This window comes from Adiantum capillus-veneris, chromosome 15 (assembly GCF_014529385.1).
Source record: "Adiantum capillus-veneris isolate H3 chromosome 15, ASM1452938v2, whole genome shotgun sequence".
Lineage (NCBI taxonomy): Eukaryota > Viridiplantae > Streptophyta > Polypodiopsida > Polypodiales > Pteridaceae > Adiantum > Adiantum capillus-veneris.
This window is the reverse complement of record NC_140945.1, coordinates 112,390,670-112,408,609: the sequence shown is the minus strand read 5'-3', so window position 1 is coordinate 112,408,609 and position 17,940 is coordinate 112,390,670. Positions and strand designations below refer to the sequence as shown.

General features: G+C 41.1%; 1 protein-coding gene across 1 annotated transcript in view; it reads left to right on the top strand.

Annotated features, from left to right (window-relative positions):
• Window positions 1-6,615, top strand: part of LOC147441292 (peroxisomal membrane protein 13-like) — a 33,778-nt gene extending 27,163 nt beyond the window's left edge. Inside the window, exons 3-5 of the mRNA XM_086482976.1 lie at window positions 5,614-5,987; window positions 6,070-6,162; window positions 6,254-6,615. Of these exons, the coding sequence (XP_086339102.1) occupies window positions 5,614-5,987; window positions 6,070-6,162; window positions 6,254-6,448 (662 nt within the window). The 3' untranslated portion in view covers window positions 6,449-6,615. The remainder of the gene's footprint in view (window positions 1-5,613; window positions 5,988-6,069; window positions 6,163-6,253) is intronic.
• The last annotated feature ends 11,325 nt before the right edge of the window (window positions 6,616-17,940 follow it).

Below are 17,940 nucleotides of genomic sequence, written 5' to 3'. Positions count from 1 at the left end.
CCATCTGGTGGTGGTCCGTGCGGTCTCTCGGTGATTGTTGCAACTTATAGTAGCTTCTAAATTGCGGGCTGTTTAGTCTGGCTTTCCTTGTTTCGGAGGACGTTTACGACACAGATTGCTACATCTAGCCTTCCTGGAGTTTCAGAAAGCTTAGCCACCTGGCCACACTCGGTTACATGTTCATTCATTGACAGGTTTCCGGTCATTCTCATGATGGTTCCTGGGCTTTCCCATTTTCTCCAGGCGATTTGACTATAGACACCAGAGATCCTATTGGGCAGGACACTTGCAGGTCTATTGGCACTTCTTTCACGTCAAGGAGTTGTTTTCGCACTCAGTTTGGGACCTTCATGCAGTATCTATATCCTGTATCGGCGGAGTACAACAGTTTGCTACACTGCTCGTGACGACATCACACTATGGAGATTTCTTGGCGGTCGGGACACCCCAGACTATTGCTACACTCGCGGAGCTTGCCGGAGTATTGTTCTTCAGTGGACATTGCAACAGACATATTCATCATTTGCCTCACATCTTCTGCTTCATGCGGGTTGTTCACCGTCCGATGTTGAGAGGGTGTGTTAGACTTACACCACTCTACTGCTTCACATAGGTCTAGGGCATACTTGTACGGCTAGTATGTCTCCGGGCTGGCCACCCATAATCTAGGTTGTACCTAGTCCGGCCGCCTGAATTTGGGGCTAGCCGCCCCCTTTGTCCGAGCGCCCACATATATATTTTCCATATATCATTTATTTCTTGTTGGGTCGTGGGAGATTTTTCCAGGCTTTGTGCTACCTCCCCTTGGGCACCTATTTATGGGGCTAGGGGGGTAGCCACTTCCATCATATCTGGTTGTTGTATTGTGTCACGATTGTGATGTATTCTTTGTCTTTGTATTACCTTGTATTACCTTCTTCGCTTGATTCTTTTGCAGATACGAAGACGCACCAGATCCGAGACTCCGATTCTCCAAAGGATGCGTCTCTTCGTTCAAAAGTCGCACATGTTCGACGAATAACCATGCCTCTTTAGCGAATGGTTGCACCTTTATGTAGAAGGGTCATGACTCTACAGTAGAGGGACACGATTATTGGCCTAGAGTCGTGTCTTTTGACCTATGGTCATGTCTCTTCATCGTGTCTCTTCAGTTTCTATATAAGAACGTCCTTGTAACACATTTCAATCAATCAACACACATTTAGTCTCTTGAGTCTTTATCTCTAGTTCTAGTTTAGTTTCAGTTTTTATCTAAGTTCAGATATGAATAAACACACATAGTAAGCGTGTTCTTCACAGTGGTATCAGAGCAATTTTTTTTTTGGGACCCGAAGGTTATGAGCCTCTCACCCTCGTCGCTACACTCTACCCCCTTCCCGGAGTTGTATGGCAGCAGAAGAAAGATGAAATGCAAGGCCTTTTTAATTTACCTCTTTTGATGACTCCAAGTGACCGGCCAGCCCCCCCATTAAAAATCCCATGTGAAAACACCCCCTTGGTAATACTTAGCAGAGTATGATCAGCCAACGTTTAAACAAAACTTCAGCATTGGCTTCTGCCTTACTTAACATCAAAAAAAAAAATGCCAGCCAGTGAGCGATTCCAGATTTTCATGCCGGTCTCTCTCCCTCACCCTCTGGTGCTGGCTTTGTGTGTACCCCATGGCCGACGAAGTTCTGAGTGTGCCCATCCCTTTCTGCTCGTACATAGGTACAGTTCCGGTGCAGATTTTGCCAGCAAATTACACGGGAGGTGATCATTATTTCCGATACTTCATGTCTGCGAAGTACCCGAGAACCTGTTCTCGAACCAGAACGTGCACCTACTTGAGTTCCCTTTGAGGCGTAACCATGCCAACTTCTCAGGACAGAGAAGGTCAATCAGATGATGCCCTCACTCTTATCAAGGAGCAGATGGCAGCGCCTTTCCACAAGCCTCGCCTCAATCAACACTCGCCTAGAGCAGATGCAAATGCAAAACTCATCACGGACTGTTCATACCGCTTCTCGGACTACACATGCTTCTTTGATACCTTCTTTTGAAGCTTAAGTGGACGAACAAAACGAACCAGAGGTAGACAATCGTGAACTTCAATTACTTTATAAAATTTTTAATGCTGCTCAAAAGAAGAAATTGGATGTTAAACTGTCTGAGCCCTATAATGATCGCTGCGACAAGCGTGCGCTAGACCAATGGCTATTCAAAATGGAGGTCTACTTGTCCAACATGGATTTAGTAGAGTGTAAAAAAGTTACACTTGCTAGTTCTCTGCTCAAAGACAGAACATTTCTTTGGTGGCAACGACGGGTTGCTAACAATAAACACACAACTTCTTGGGACAAATTCAGGTGTGCTATTCGCAAAGCATTCGAACCTACCAATGCGGATTTTCATGCCCGGACCTCTCTTCGCCGCTTGGGCCATACAGGTTTCTTGGCCGCATATATCACAGAGTTTTAGAAACTAACTTTGGAGATAGAGAATCTCAACCCCTCTGATAAACTACACAGTTTCATTGACGGGCTTGAACCAACCTTGAAGGACGATGTGCACAGATACAACCCCACACCTTGGATGCCGCAATTGTCTATGTTGAGTGTCTTGGAGATAATCGGCGCCCTGCACGGAATTTTCTCCCTGGTGACAGATCTTCAAATAGCGCTCGCTTTTCTCAGCGCGATCACAGAGAAAGCTATAGCCAAAATTAGCAGCAACAATCTCAGTTCAGACAACACACAATAGAGCCTTATTCAACTTCAAGGTCTATTCTCAAGATCGACCATGTCAAAGCAGATCTCCTTCAAATTTCCACTTGATCGTGGTAAAGGACGTGATTTTTCTCAAGATCGGCATTCTATACTCAGCAAGGCTCTTTGTCAAATGTTTCTTGGACTTCAAAGGATCGATTATGTACAATTTGCGGTGGTGACCATAGATGATATCAATGTCCAAAAGAACCAAATCCGTCAAATTTGAAAAGAAATTCCAACGTGGAAACATCATCGATTCTGAACAATCAAATTTTGCTCAAGATGAAGGAAAATTTATGGTCAATACAATTCATGTCTCAGCGGATACGACTATCCTTATGAAGCATGCTCAGTGCAATTCGACAGTTTTGGAGCCTCTCTCAAAGCAAGTTTTGAGCCTCTTGGAACTCTCAATGGTCGCTCTATGAATATTTTGGTGGACAGCAGATGCTCGAATAATTTCGTCAGCACTCAGATAGTTCAACAGCTTGGTTTACCAACTCAAAAGACATCTCACTTATAGGATGTGGAGCTGGCAGATGGATCAATTTTGACTTGTGATGAGACAGTTCGACAGTTGCAGTTCTATATTCAAAATTATGCAGATCAACTGGGTTTCGAGGTCATGCCTTTATCTTACTACGACATGATTCTTGGGCAGCATTGGTTATTTCAATATGATCCAGCCATTAGCTTTCGAGAACATACTATCAATTTCTTCAAAGATGGACATGAACTGATTATACACGGGCTTTATCATGCAGAACGAGTGATTCAAGCCTCATGTGTAAAAGTCAAACAACATGATACAAAGGATTATGAAGCAAATATGATTTCCGATGCAGATGCATAAATAATTATTTTTGAGTTCAGTAACTTCTCCTAAACCAATTGATGAAGACAAAGATGATTTCGAGCAAGAAGTTATTTCAAGTGATACTTCGTTACCAGACAAAGATAAGGATATAGGGTTCGCCAATGACTTCAACATGTTTTATAAATTAAATCATAAAAAGGTGACTTCAAATAATTTACTGTGAGGGTCAATATTTGGGTGAAATTGCCGCACATCTCCCAAGTTCCAACCCAAGAATCCGATTGTCGCGGGAATTGGCACGATGGATTCTTTTAACGTAAATGTAAATACTCGTAATGCAAGATGTCATAGAAGTGTAATAACATCTACCAAAACATGTGTACAAACCATTTATGCAAGAGGCTTTCAAAATTGGAAAACGAAGAGGCATAGTTCCCCTATAGAGAGTGTCTTAGTGTTGGCCGTCAAGTCGAGCGTCCTTGGCGGTAATTATTGAGCCGTTGAGTTACAACCTTTCTCTATGAGACCATTGATTTTAATTTTTATCTACTTTAGGCTTAAGCAACCTAAGTCTTGTAAAAGTGACAAGCACATCCATTGCTCAAGCCCCCTCTCTCAAGGAAGCTCTTAAGCTTCTTCTCTAATCTCTCAAGCTCCCTTTTTAATCTCTCAAACCCTTTATCTATGAATCTCTCAAGCGTCTTCTCTCTCTCGTGACTTGTAGTCACGAGTGTTGCAAGCACCCTCATTCATGGCATCCCTAGCTGGTTCCTCCTCTCAAGCCGGCTCCTCATGGTCATCGTGGGACGAGGTGAGTTGCATGGGTCGGGGCATAGGCGGCGGTGCAAGAGCATGGTCTTGCAAGCTTTGTCCGTACGAAGGAACCGCCGGCACCAACAAATGTGTGCGCACACATGTTGCGCGAGGAAGGTCACGAGGTGAGGTTTTGCACGTGCATCATGGCCGAGAAAGAGCGGAGCTTCTTGAGAAGCTCATGGTTTGTGAGGCTGCCAAGGCAGCGAAGAAAAGCCGGCATGTTGCCGTTGATCCCTCCCCCATGGTGAGACCACAAGAGTGACCGACGCCGATGAAGATGGGGTTCATTTTCTCTAGCCATTTTCCGCTCCTTCCACATAAGGCCCCTCCATCGCAAACCGCCCTCGTCGCCAATCCACCCTTGACGAGAATCGGAACCCTGATTTGAAGGATGAGGTGGATAGGTAGGTAGCTCGATTCTTCTGTGACCACATTGCCTTCCTTGCGGCTCAGTGAGTGCAAACTTTCAATATTACCGTATCTCGTGCAACATTGAGTTCTGATTGGCTTTCTCTATTTGAAATAGGTCTCCATACTTTCATGCTTTGGTTATAGAGATTGGGGAGTTTGGCCCTTCTGATGTGCCCCATCATTGGAGATACTCCGCACAACCTTGCTTGATAGGGAGAGGCGGAAGAAGGGATGTCTAAAATTTGTCAGCAGTGGCTTTGACAGCCCATCCGTAGGTCTAAATAGGGTTAACCGTTATACAAGTAGCCAAGCTGGGGTTTTGACATTGTGAAACCATAAGAGGGATACCCCAGCTATTCGTACCCCCTAGAAAATGAATAGGATGGACCAGACTCCAGCGACCATGGCCACAACACCTCTTGGTTAATGTTAGCTTTGGCAACTGAGTGTCCCATACTACCTACCCATCCAAATGATCTTGTGCTACACCAGCGTTGTGAGCTCTCACCCTTGAAACACTGTAGCTATAGGGCCGCTTGGAAACCTGCAGACAATCCGATTGCAGCCACCATCGGTCAACATTAACTAGCTCAGGGTAAAGTCTGAGGACGTGCCTGCGTATTTGCATTCGGCTGAGACAGTCGACATCTAGCTGGACCAAGAGTAAATCCTCTCCTCTTGCCAGTATGTAATATTTGCACAACTGTATTTGCATTTCTCTTGCGTATTGCGGTGATAAATTGACGTGCTTGGTGATATTATGTGTTTGCCACACTAATAGTTGGAATTGATTCTAACTTTACCTCTTATGCACCACAGGATATAATTACAATCAATATAATAATTCTTATGGAACGAATCCATCATATGCTGGCACTTACAACAGCTACAATAGAATGGGTGGTGGTATGTATGGAAGTGGCTACGGGGTCGGCAGCTCTTATAATGGAGGGATGTATGGCAGCAGTTACGGAAGTGGCATGTATGGAAACGGCATGTATGGAAGTGGCATGAGTGGTTATGGTATGGGCATGGGGGGTATGGGTATGGGCATGGGTATGGGCATGGGTATGGGGCCAATGGGCATGGGTGGTCAAGGGCCATCTCCGAATGGATTGGGGGATCCGAACAATCCCTATGATGACAGTCGTCCTCCTGGCCCCCCTTCTTTTTGGCTTTCGACTCTGCAGAAGGTATCAGCAATCATTTACGTTATTGATTCGATGGTTACCTTTACTTTTGGTTATGATGAGTTTGAATGCTCCTGAACTCCAGATGCATTGGATGATGATGGTGTTCGGCAATATTGTGTCTTTGATATCTGAGAATACACAGACCTTTCATGTCATTATGACAGCCCTATATACGGTAACACTGTTTTCCAAGCAGCACTATTTTAGGGGTTAATTTTATCAATGCCATTTTTGTGCAGCCTGATTTTTTTTTTTCCGGTTGGCAGTTTCTCGAGAGATCTGGAATGCTCGCAGGATTTGTGCTCAGGCTACTGAGGATGTGGAGCAGGCCAAGGTTGCAGTCCAAGGCATCCAACCTGGCTTTAACAGGGCCGAAGGATACAAGCACTCCGCAAATTGAGGGGCTGAAGAGTATGGGAGGTGCTTGGGACAATGTATGGTCTAGTGCGCCGGCAGGTTAAAGATGGCATGGTAGTGTGCCTGTGTTAAACCTTTCCTCTGCAGCCATTTCTGTCTGTAAGCAAGATGCGGGAACTGTACAGAGTTTCACCCTACACGAAGCATGCATCGTTTTACAATTGATGTAACATCTATGTGATATCTTAATATATTGTTCCCTGTTCATTAACCTTCTTTTTGGCAGCATGTTCCAGCATTACGTGGCCTATCAACTCCCTCTTTGCTGCAATATATCTTTCTATCTGTTTTTTGGGGCTTTATAGTGCTAGGCTGCATTGTGGATGAGTCTTCCCTGCACTCAGTAGGGACAACGGAACTGCTATTGGCTCTTTGAATTAATGCTTTTGGGTAATGGGGATTGCATATTGGATGTTAGGTAGTGGTCACATGATGCATAGTTATTAGTTACTTTTTGAAATAATTGTGCCTCATACATGGTCACAAGTGCACCTGTTATTTGTCTTATATGCAACTATGCAAGGTTTTTCTGTAAAGTATGCTGATTTTGGCATAGCTGCATCAGTAACATCTTACTAATTACTGATGCACGCTTGACCACAAATTAAATAACTCCAATGATGCCAATAAAGCAGGAGAAAACGGCAAGGAAAACAAAAGCAAAGTGAATGCAAAAACCAATGTATATTGGAGGGCTAAGGGCCTGGGCAAGTTGAAACCAGGCGACCCTTGGCTTTCAGTTTCACTCGGGAACTAATGAGTGTGTGACACTCCCCAGATTCAACTTGCAAGAGAGCAGTTTGAAGCACATGCACAAAGGAGTGGTTCCTTCATTTCAAACTTTTCTAGCAAGAAATTAATCGAAGGGAGACTTTTGAATTTACATAAACAAAAACGCTCGTTAATGCTTGAAAGAAAAACTATATCGTGTAGTCTACATAAAGAATTGACATGTAGGTTATCAGTCGACAATCTTGATGTAGAAGCTATGGAAGGCTGAAAATCATAACAATGTCCACCGCCCTTTGAGGGACAATAAGGGCATGCTTCTCTTACACATCAATCGCACCCTACATTCTTGCACACATGGCGTGTAGCTATATGTTAAAATTTTAATAACCTCAAGAATCTCATGTTAAGCCATTCCAACATATAGTTGCACCCATGGTGTGCAACTATATGTCAAAATTTTAATAGCCTCAAGAATCTCGTGACAAGTTAGGAGGCCCTTCTAAACCCCATTCTCTACCTTATGTTAAAATTGAGCTACGCTAGGACCCATCAAGACAGTCAGTGAAATATGCAACCAAAGTAGATCATATATTTGTGCAAACTATAGACCAAGCACGATCTTGCCTCATAAAATAGTGTAAGTCCAACCAAAAGATGTAACCAATCCCACCATTAGACCAAGCACAAAGGGAGACAACTATGGATAGAGAGTTTTACACTATGACACAATGCTCATTGCCATATCACAAATATGCGGATGCACCTTGGCTTCTATGGGACCGAGCTGGGACTTCCTCCTCACTATCTCACATGGGCACTTTCATTGGAGCATATGGGATTTAAGTATGTTATATTGTAAATGCGGACGGATTCGTAAATTTGAGGCAAATTTTGTAAATTTGGGCCGCCACCGTGCCGCTAGATCCAACGGCCCACGATTGATGCGCCTCCCAGTTTTTCCCTTCACCATTGATCCCATTTAAAGCTACCCATGGGCTGTTAGAGGTGGCTCTAGAGGCTTGCCTCTATATTTTCAATCAAGACTCTAGTGAGAACCACCGGCCTTAAGATTTCCGAGGCAGTATTGGTGAAACTCCTCCAAATTCTTCCCAAACACTAACATGAGCTTGGGTCTCTATTCTCTTGCAGATACCTTGGCAAACAATTGTAATGGAGTAGGAAGAGGGCAAGAAGATAGAGCCTCTAGATGTGAAAGAGAAGTTATTCAAGTTTGCCAGGATCTTTAGACATCCCAAATGATGACCAGAGAGAAGTCTCACCCACTGGCATGAAGCGGCTACCAAGGCCAATGCAACCAAGGCCCGATAGTGTCAAAAACATTTTCCCAAGTAGGCAACCCATTGATAGAGAAATACATAGGAGGGATATATGAGGCCAATTGCAGGAGTTGTGGCACATCAAAGTGTTTGTAGAAGAGAAAGAACACCAAGAGGAGAGCAAGAGAAACTTTTGGAGAGAAATCCCAAAGAGAAGCTCAAAGTGCAGAGAAACAAAGCTGGAGGTCAGGAAGAACTACTGAGGATGGCCACGGAAGAATCAACCTAGCACGCAAGGGACGAGGTAGAAGCAAAGCATCTGCAAAGAGCCCCACCAAGCGAAAGTGTCACGCCACAATGACGAGTGTGTGGCCCGTCTACACTCGTCCTATAGATGGGGAAGGGAGGGAGCTCTCCTTGTGGAGCCTCAGCCATATCTAACACGGGGTCCAAGCGTTGGGATGTACGGCTGAGATGTGGCACGTGAATCTTGAAGCGAATGGACGGAGGAAAAAAAAGCAAACGCATTGACTCCCAGCCCCCCACAGTGGAGACTCGAACCCAAGAACTCCTCGTCGGAAGCCCGATTTCCTAACCACGCGCCTGCGTGGGTTTGCTTGTCCCTAAGGCAAAGACTCTCTCTCTCATAAAGTGAATTCGGACAAGAGTAAAAAGTAAACACGGACCAAAAAAGTAAACATGGACAAAAAAAGTAAATAATGACAAATCAGACGACGTCCGTACTTCGCAAACGCTTACACTTCATTCAATACCTCGTGTTTGATAGTGCTAAGGCTTCTGGAGTAGGAAAAAGAGAGAGGGCTTTCATAGATAGTATGGGGGAGTTTGTAGGTTAAATTATGAAAGACAAATGCAAAGGAAAATATATGTTCATTCACGAGCTTTAGTGATAAATGAACCTCACGAATCGAAAAGGCTAAGGGAGGCTTTGCGACAACAAGCAAAGGAAAAAGAATAGGGGGTTGGTGGTTTAGAGCCGATCAAAACACAAGAGATAGATAAATATATAAAATAAATCATGCTTTATCAAGAGCCAATGCATAGGTCTCCGAGGGAGCAAGCTTAAAGGAATTTCAACAAACTGGAGAGGAATTGTATCTACTTCATTAGAAGAGATAAGAGGAAATATTTATGCTCTAAGATGAAAGCAAAATAGCATCCCAAGGCTAAATATGCAACAACGTTAGGATTTGAACGACATCCAATTCTTACAACAGATAGGCACTTGAAAGTAGTACCCTTCCCTATGGAAGGGCTTATTTTTATTTTTCCCTTCTTAAGATGTAATATCACAAAAATTACAATTCAATTTTTGTAACGTAGCGACACGTTTGGCGACGAATATAAGAAGGCAACATGTCCGGTGGTGTGTATAAGTAGAACTATTTCAAACCTTAGTCTAGGTCAAAATATTCTACATGAGCATTTTGGAAGTACATGAAGACTAGAAGAGACTCCTTTTGACATATAACTTTCCCATCTTTAGCACTATAACATGTCTATGTTTTCTAAAACAGGTGGGCATCTTGATGTAATCCCTCTTCATTGGTAGATACCGTGTTTTATTCCCCTTTCCTATAGAAGGCAATTTTTTAACAAGCTCTTCTAATGATGAACTAATGGAAATTTTGACCTTCATACACCGCGAAAAATCCCCTAATAAGTGTAGATGGACATCAAATCCTAACGCAGATAGGGCAATTGCAAAGGCCATGGCCCATGTCAATGTATACAAGGACAAGGGAATCCGAGAGACTCTGTTGAAGTTTCCATGGGTGCTCCAAACACTCTTGAGAATCTTTGAAGATGTCAAACTTTCCCATCCCATTGTGCACAGGTTAATTCATGTATGATTGATATTGCATAACTTTTCTTCTTAATGCATGTATTTGCCCACATACTACCTACAAGCCCTAGAAGAGATGGTGGAAACTAGATGGTCATAGTACTTGGGGTGGCCAATAGTTTCAACAAAATTGCCCTACCATGCAAAGACACTATAAGCATACACGGCTCACAGATGCTCTTATACACCTTTTGTTTTGCACCATGGAGCACTAGCACTCACAAGAAGACACAATAAAATATAGAGAGCTTTAGCCAATTCCTAGGAGGACATGTGTGAAGAAGTGAAAATTTTAACATTTGGAAGAAGGGATTTAGAAGAACATATGTAGGAAATGAGGTAGAAAAAAGAGAGGCAAGCTATAGGCATAGGAAGAATTATGTGTTCCCCAAGACCTCTCTATAGTCTACTTGGAACACAACGAATGCTCTTTCCTACCAATGCAATGCAACTTGTTGACCTTAATGCTCAATGCACTCTCACTCAATGCAACAAGAACGGATGTAGCTCCTCCTTGTTTGCAAGAGGAGACGATGCATGTGCTCAAATGAATCACAAATCTTGCCTTCTACTCTAGACCTACTATTACACACAACCTAAAGAACAAACTAGAGATTCAAGAGGCACCACGAATATATTAACCAATCAAATCAACACAATTAGCTACTCCAAAATGTGTTCTCTTACCACCTCAAGATGTGGGTCCACTAGAGGAAAGCTCCACCCACTTCTCTGTGTATTGGTCACTTGCAACATCAACCACCCAAAGCCTTTGTGCCCCTACTTAGATGGTATGTCACACACCATCTACAAAGACACAAATTTCCACGTTTAGAATACCTCTTGGATGTATCTCATCTTACTTCAACTAATATGAAAGACCCATTAACAATGGCTAGCTCGGTCTCTTTCCTTGAATCTTTGACACTCATGACGTTGCACATAGTCTCTATTCTGTCGTTCACCTAAAATTGTCAAACCACTTTCTCCTATCTCTACCTCTCGCCCTCTCTCTATTTCTCTTTCTCTCTCTTTGTACCTTCCTACCTCTATCACTCTCTATATTCCTCTCTACCTCTCTTTCTTCTATGCTAATGAGATGTGGATTATAATGCAATGGAGTTCATCATTTCTTGTCCCTAATTTTCTATCTTATTTTTGTCAAGAATGTGTGCTTGTTATTTGAATGATTTGATTAAGCATGTAATTGAAGTGCTTAATTTTGGTGATTGTTATTTTACTTTTCGTAATAATTTCTATGTTCTTAGTGATAGTTGCAAGCTTGCATGTTTAGAGTGTAATGGTTAGTGTAGAAGTGTCTCTTTGCTTGAGTGGCTACTACATTGCCATACCCAAGTATGAACTGAAGTGTCCATCACCTTCCCATGCTTTGCAAGGTGGTAGAGTGGGTAGAGAGAGAGAGAGAGAGAGAGAGAGAGAGAGAGAGAGAGAGAGAGAGAGAGGTTTAAGGTTGATTGACAAAACTGAAGTGTTAGATCAAAGGAATATTAAGTACTTTGAGAGTATATCATATTTTCTTTCCATTTTCTCTTGCGTAGGAGAGAAAAGTTGCCATAGCTAGCCCTATACGCAAGAAGTTCACTCCCCATAGAAAGGGACATGCCACTTGCGTGCAAAGAGTTTGGGAAAATTCCTTATTTGAAACTCATATAATGTAAATACGAACCCCCTTTGAAGCTTACACAATTTTCAATTATTGTTCCCCTATTTTATGTATAAGGCTATGTATGTTGTTAAATATAAATTAATCTAATATGTGGGAAGACAAGCTCTTAAGACACACATCTTGATCAAAAAAATTTATCGTGTGTCAAAGTACAAAAAAAGCCATAATTGGGCTTGCTAACTCCATAAAATAACAAAACGTACGACAAACAACTTCAATAAGAATGTTTATGGTCCTTTGTCTTTTGCTTGCAGCTGGTGACTAGGGGCTACCCCTAAATTATATGGTTAGGTACCTTCAAAACCCTTTCCACCCCTAGCCTATAAACTTAAGTAATTTTTCAAATAGTCCCCCTTCCCTTGCACTTATATGGTCTGATAAGCGTGTGATGATTGATTAAGCATCCAAGGATGATCCAAGAGCTTCAATTTGACATGATGCTTGTGCTTGCCTTGAGCTGGGAGTACAGATGAAGAGGTTTGGAGTAGCAACCGCGTGATGTGGGCTCACCGTCCTGAGGGTATGGGCTTGCACCCCAAAACAGAAAATTGGCACGTTGTTCTTTGACTTTGGGAGGTTTAAAATGCCTTCTTCATTTAATGAAGGTCATGGGGTGCAATTTGACCAACCTACTCCACAAGTGGCTATGGCCCAAAAACAAGAAGTGCTAATTTAGAGGAATTTAGATAAGCTAAATGAATGCAGAGTTAAAACTCAACCAGGCGGGGAGAGAGAGAGAGAGAGAGAGAGAGAGAGAGAGAGAGAGGCATTAGGAAAATTTTGAACTCATTTTTGGGCCTTTTAAGAGTGCCACATCATCAAAGTTGTACAAAAGAAAGCAACCCGGTAGACCCCTCTAAATATTGCTTAGAACCCCATTATATGACCTATCATTGGAAAGTTCGTGAAAAATGGATTCTAAAGAGCGAAGGTCCAAAAAGTTTGGATGACTTCTATGAAAGTCATGCCATTTTTTTTCAATCAGCCAGGATTTGTTATCGTTACGATAATCTAAAATCACCTTTTTCTAGATCTACATGAAGGCAATGTCCGATACATGCATGCTATATATCAATAGATAGCATTTGAAGAGTAGATTCTAAATATCCAACCTCCGACAAGTTTGGATCTTATTTGCAAAAAAATTACCGATCCCCACTTTTGAAAGATATGCCACATCAACAATTCTTACAAGGCCCATTTTTGAGTCCAAACTTTTCCTAATGGAGGGAGAGAAAGAAAGAAGAAGAAGAAGAAGAAGAAGACTGTTTTAACGCCGTAGGAAACTATCCCAAGAGACCTTACAGATCTATTCGACGAGGAGAGTTGAACTCAAGACCTGTTATTGAAGAGGGAAATGGCATAACCAATCTACCACACTTGGGGGATAGAAAGTTTATACCATTTTCCTCTTTTTATTAGCACACCCACACACCCACACACACACACACACACACACACACACACACACCAGAGAAGAAGATTGTTTTAACATCGTAGGAAAGTATCCCAAGAGATCTTAAAGTTCTATCCAATGAGAGAGAGAGAGAGAGAGAGAGAGAGAGAGAGAGAGAGAGAGAGAGAGTCACTTGATCTAACATAGGCAATGACCATAAGGGCATGGTGCAAGTGGAAAGAGATGCTAGAGGAAGGGATATGTTTGTCTGAGGCATCTAAGAGAAGCTCCAAATAGAAGATGGGATCTAGGGTTCATTTAATGAGTATACATGTCCTATGTGTCATGGGTGTCATGTCATGGATGGCATGTATGCCTCAGAAGAGAAGAGAAGAAGGCAACCCTATGGTTAGGGCTTACAAGTTACTCTACACATGCCATCCGTGTAATTTTATTTGTGATAATGCTAATGGATTTCTAATGTGTGGGTATTAATTTTTCAAATTTATATGATAAAATGACATTTTGCTGTATGCAGTGCAAGCATCAGATCTTTCAAAAGCAAAGAATTTGTAATGAGCACATTTGCAACAATGGTGCTATCTGTAAGTTGAGCATAGATTTTGTAGGAGAGGATTAGGTTGTTTTCATTGTGCTACTTTGGTTGTAGAGATGTGCATAAAAGCTTCAGACATGTTTGTTGTCTCCAGAGGGATCTCTTTTAGTATGAAAGTAGAAGTGGAGGTGTTCTTCTTCCTTTGGTGGAAATGTCTCTTCAAAAACAAAATTCGTGGTTGTCACCAACCACATGTCATTTGGTTAAGGAATAGAATGAACAAATTTTCACATGCATGTAGAAATGGAATTTCTTCTTCAACCTAATCACATGGACATTGTGCTTTTTCATCCATGGTCTTCCAAGAAAAATTGCTCTATCAGCTTTCCTGTAGGCAACACATAAAACTTATGGAGCACAATGCAATCATTAATGTTGACCTTGAGCATTACTGATCCAATAACGCAAGTGCTTTCTCCAAAAAAGACAACATCTAGTTTTCTTTGGTTTGATAGATGGCTTTTCTAGTTTTTTCCATGTCTCAATACCAATGAGGATTAAAGAACTTCCCCCATCAATGTAAGCATAAAACATAGACTTATCATGTCCCAAGCCTATTTGCATGTATGTCTCTATGTATGGTTCATCATCTAAGTCTTGATCCTCGTGGTCTTTTTCCAATTGTGATGAAAATTCATCCATGGTCAGTGCCATAAGAGACATTATGCCATATCCTTCTTCATCACAAAATATAGTTGGTGTAGACTCTTTAACATAGATATCCATTATTTCAAGGACTTGAGTCCATTCAAATGGATCAAATAGGTGATTTGGGAAAAGTTCAAGAATATACCCTTTGTCCTCTACATATATATCTAGTATACAATCTTCCTTTTCCGTGGTCCCCTCATTAGATGTTCCACACACACCATAGCTCTATCATTTTATTTAGCCAAGATGGTATTTTGGTGGCAGTTGTTGACTCTGAATCAAATTCCACAATTGGGATTTTTGACACTTCTTTATGTGAATGTTCTTCCAAATTAATTTGTGTAATTGATCCAACATGTCTGAGGTATTTCTAATTATATCCCCAGTCTTGTATCATCTATAGATGTCTCATGAAAGGGCGCCCCAAAACAACTTGATAGTTAGACTTCTTTCCAAAGTCTACTATTGTAAATGTGTATTGATAGTTAATACTACATGAGTTTACTACTATTCCCTCCAACATCCCCAACGGTTTTTATCCATCAGCAACCTGATCTTTGAATTTTGTTTTCCTTTTTGCATGCTCTCCCCAAGATTTCCAAACTTCTTTGTGGAAATGGTTGTACTAGCTCCACTACCAAAATGGCAAGAGATTTGACTCCAACTTACTCCACAAGTACGATGGTGCTTCCTTTCTTTCCCTCACAATAATCTTCCACTTTATTCACTGGAACAGGTTTGAAAGTTTTCTCTGGAGACTATTTTTGTGTCATCTCCTTGATATGCTCTTGCTTTAGAGCCTTGATCCCCAATTGTTGTAAAATCTTATGAAGATCACTCCATAGATGAGATGAGGTCTAAGTGTTATCGTGCATGGAATCAGCTTGGACAAATTTGAAATGCAAGGTACTAACATCCAAAGATTCTTTGGCTTTAAACATCTTGTAGTTTTGCAAACTAATGATTACTCTTTGTCTTCACCTAAATATGAAGGTAGGGTTTTCAAAGTCTTTAATTTTGATTCCCCAAAATTTTCTAATCCCCAATCTCCATATAACAATTGCATATCCACTTTGATGAGCAGACGATTCAAACACAACTATTCAAATGGAGAAAATTCTAAGGTTTTAATTCCCTAATTTGCATCTTTTATAGCTCCCAAAGTGATTTGGCTAGTCTTCCACCATATGCATAATTTTGTCAAAGCCATCTTTCATATTTGGCACTACCAAAGCTTGTTCTTTTTTTTTTTTTTTCAACTTGTTTGTCCATTGTCATCCTAGTATTTGGTTTCTTTCCACTACTATTGTTAGTCTCTACTTTTGCATTTCCAAAAGCTCCTCCCTACATTCACTAGATGCTGGTATGCTTTGTTTTTTCCTATTTCTAGCTGGTTTGGGTAATGTTCTCCAAGTTTTATCTAGCTTGCAACCTTGATTGATATGCTTCCAAAAAATCATTTATCGACTCAAATAGTTTACTACGAATGATAGATTCTCCAGATTTCATGGTTGGTTCTTCTATATTAATTGAAGTACATTTGGATCTCTTTTCGAACAGTTCTTTTTCCCTTACCTCAATATGTGCCTTTTGTTTTCTCTTTGTCCATGAGGTTCTATACCTTTAGGTTCTCCTTGATTTAGATGAATTCTTGCTTTTGTCAGAACCATAGGTCTCACTTTGTTTCTAGACCTTTCCTTGATCTCTTATCACAAAGTTCACTGGCACTATTGGTTCACCCTCTATGAGGTTCATGAAATTGCATCTACCATGGTTCAATGCTATTTCCTTTTTTTTTTTTGAATTTCTAGAAAAATCCTTTGGAAAGTGATGCCCTTTCTTATGATAATTTTGACAATATATAGTAGGAGGTACCAAGTTTTGATTTTGGTTTGAACATTGTTCTTCCAATGATCATTTAGACCACAATGTTGAAAACCATCTACCCTTTGTTTTGACTTTGGACTATATGCACCAAAGTAACATGGATCAACTTTTGTGGATATATAATTGGTTGGTTCTACCATCGGTGGTGGCATATACCAACCTCAAATTTTTGGCAAGGAAGAGATACTTGCTCCATAAGACATGACAGGAACCATATCCTACTTGTCCACTTGCTCCTTAGGTCGCATACATTCAAGGAAAATTGAATCCCGTAAAGGACGGTGTTGCCCTTGTGTCTGCATGGGCATGCACTGCACATTTCCCTTGTATTTTGGCCTATGGTATACTTGTCTGTTTCATGGTTTGTCCTCTTGCTTTCCACGGTACACCACTCAAGTTCTTTTTGTTGAATCTCAAGTTGTTGTGATAAGTCACTTGCCCAAATATTTACAAAGACATTTGTCTTTGAGGACTAGCAAATTGATTGCTTCATTCTCCTTGATGCTTCTTTGTACTCTTCCATCGTGGAATTTGTTGCTATACCCACTTGAATAGGTATAGAAACCTCTATCATACCACCCCCTATATTCAATCCTTGAGCATCTTCCCATATATTTCATAGTTATCCACTAGCTCCATTGAATCATGTATACAATCTTCCAACGTGGTATGTTTCATGCTATATAAGACTATATGTATTCCCTGGAGGGGTGCACCTTGAGTATCACATGCGCTTGACAAGAGGGTATATTATAGTATAAATCAGGTATAGATTTATATTTATAGGAGGAAAATATTTAAAAAAGTTACAAATTTATGAAGAAAGAGGGGTAGTTTTATTTCAATCCACAGAATGTGTAGAGTGGGGGTTTTTAATTGCACGTGATATAGAGAATGAGGTGCATCCTTGAGGCAATTTTGTATTCAAAAACCCTTCCAAGAAGAGTGAAACAAGTCTCTCTTATTGAGCAATTTCCCTCTCCAGACATCTTGCCATATATTATCCTATTTGATTTGCACACTCTCAATGTCTCCCATTTCTCTTGTTTGAATCAGTGATTTGTGTCAATGTAATGTGTTTTATTCTTGTTTTAGAAAATGAGGTGAAAAAATTTGGGCTAGAGGTTGACGGCGGGAATACTTGCAATTTAGAGCTTGGAACCATGTTAAGGCCTTGCTCTCTGGCGTCATTCCAAATCCTAATACTGTGTGTAAAAATCATAAAATCTTTCATCTCTAAGTACTTGATGAATTCTTGCTAAGTGATCAAAAGTATCCTGTGACCCATTGTACCTTTTCAACCATTTTTCAAAATCAAACTACCTTATTTTCCTTGTGTTGTTTGACCCATTTTTTCTACTTTTTTGCATCTCCAATACTGAATCTTCAAACCAAGTTGGATCAAATTGTGTCCCAGCTAACC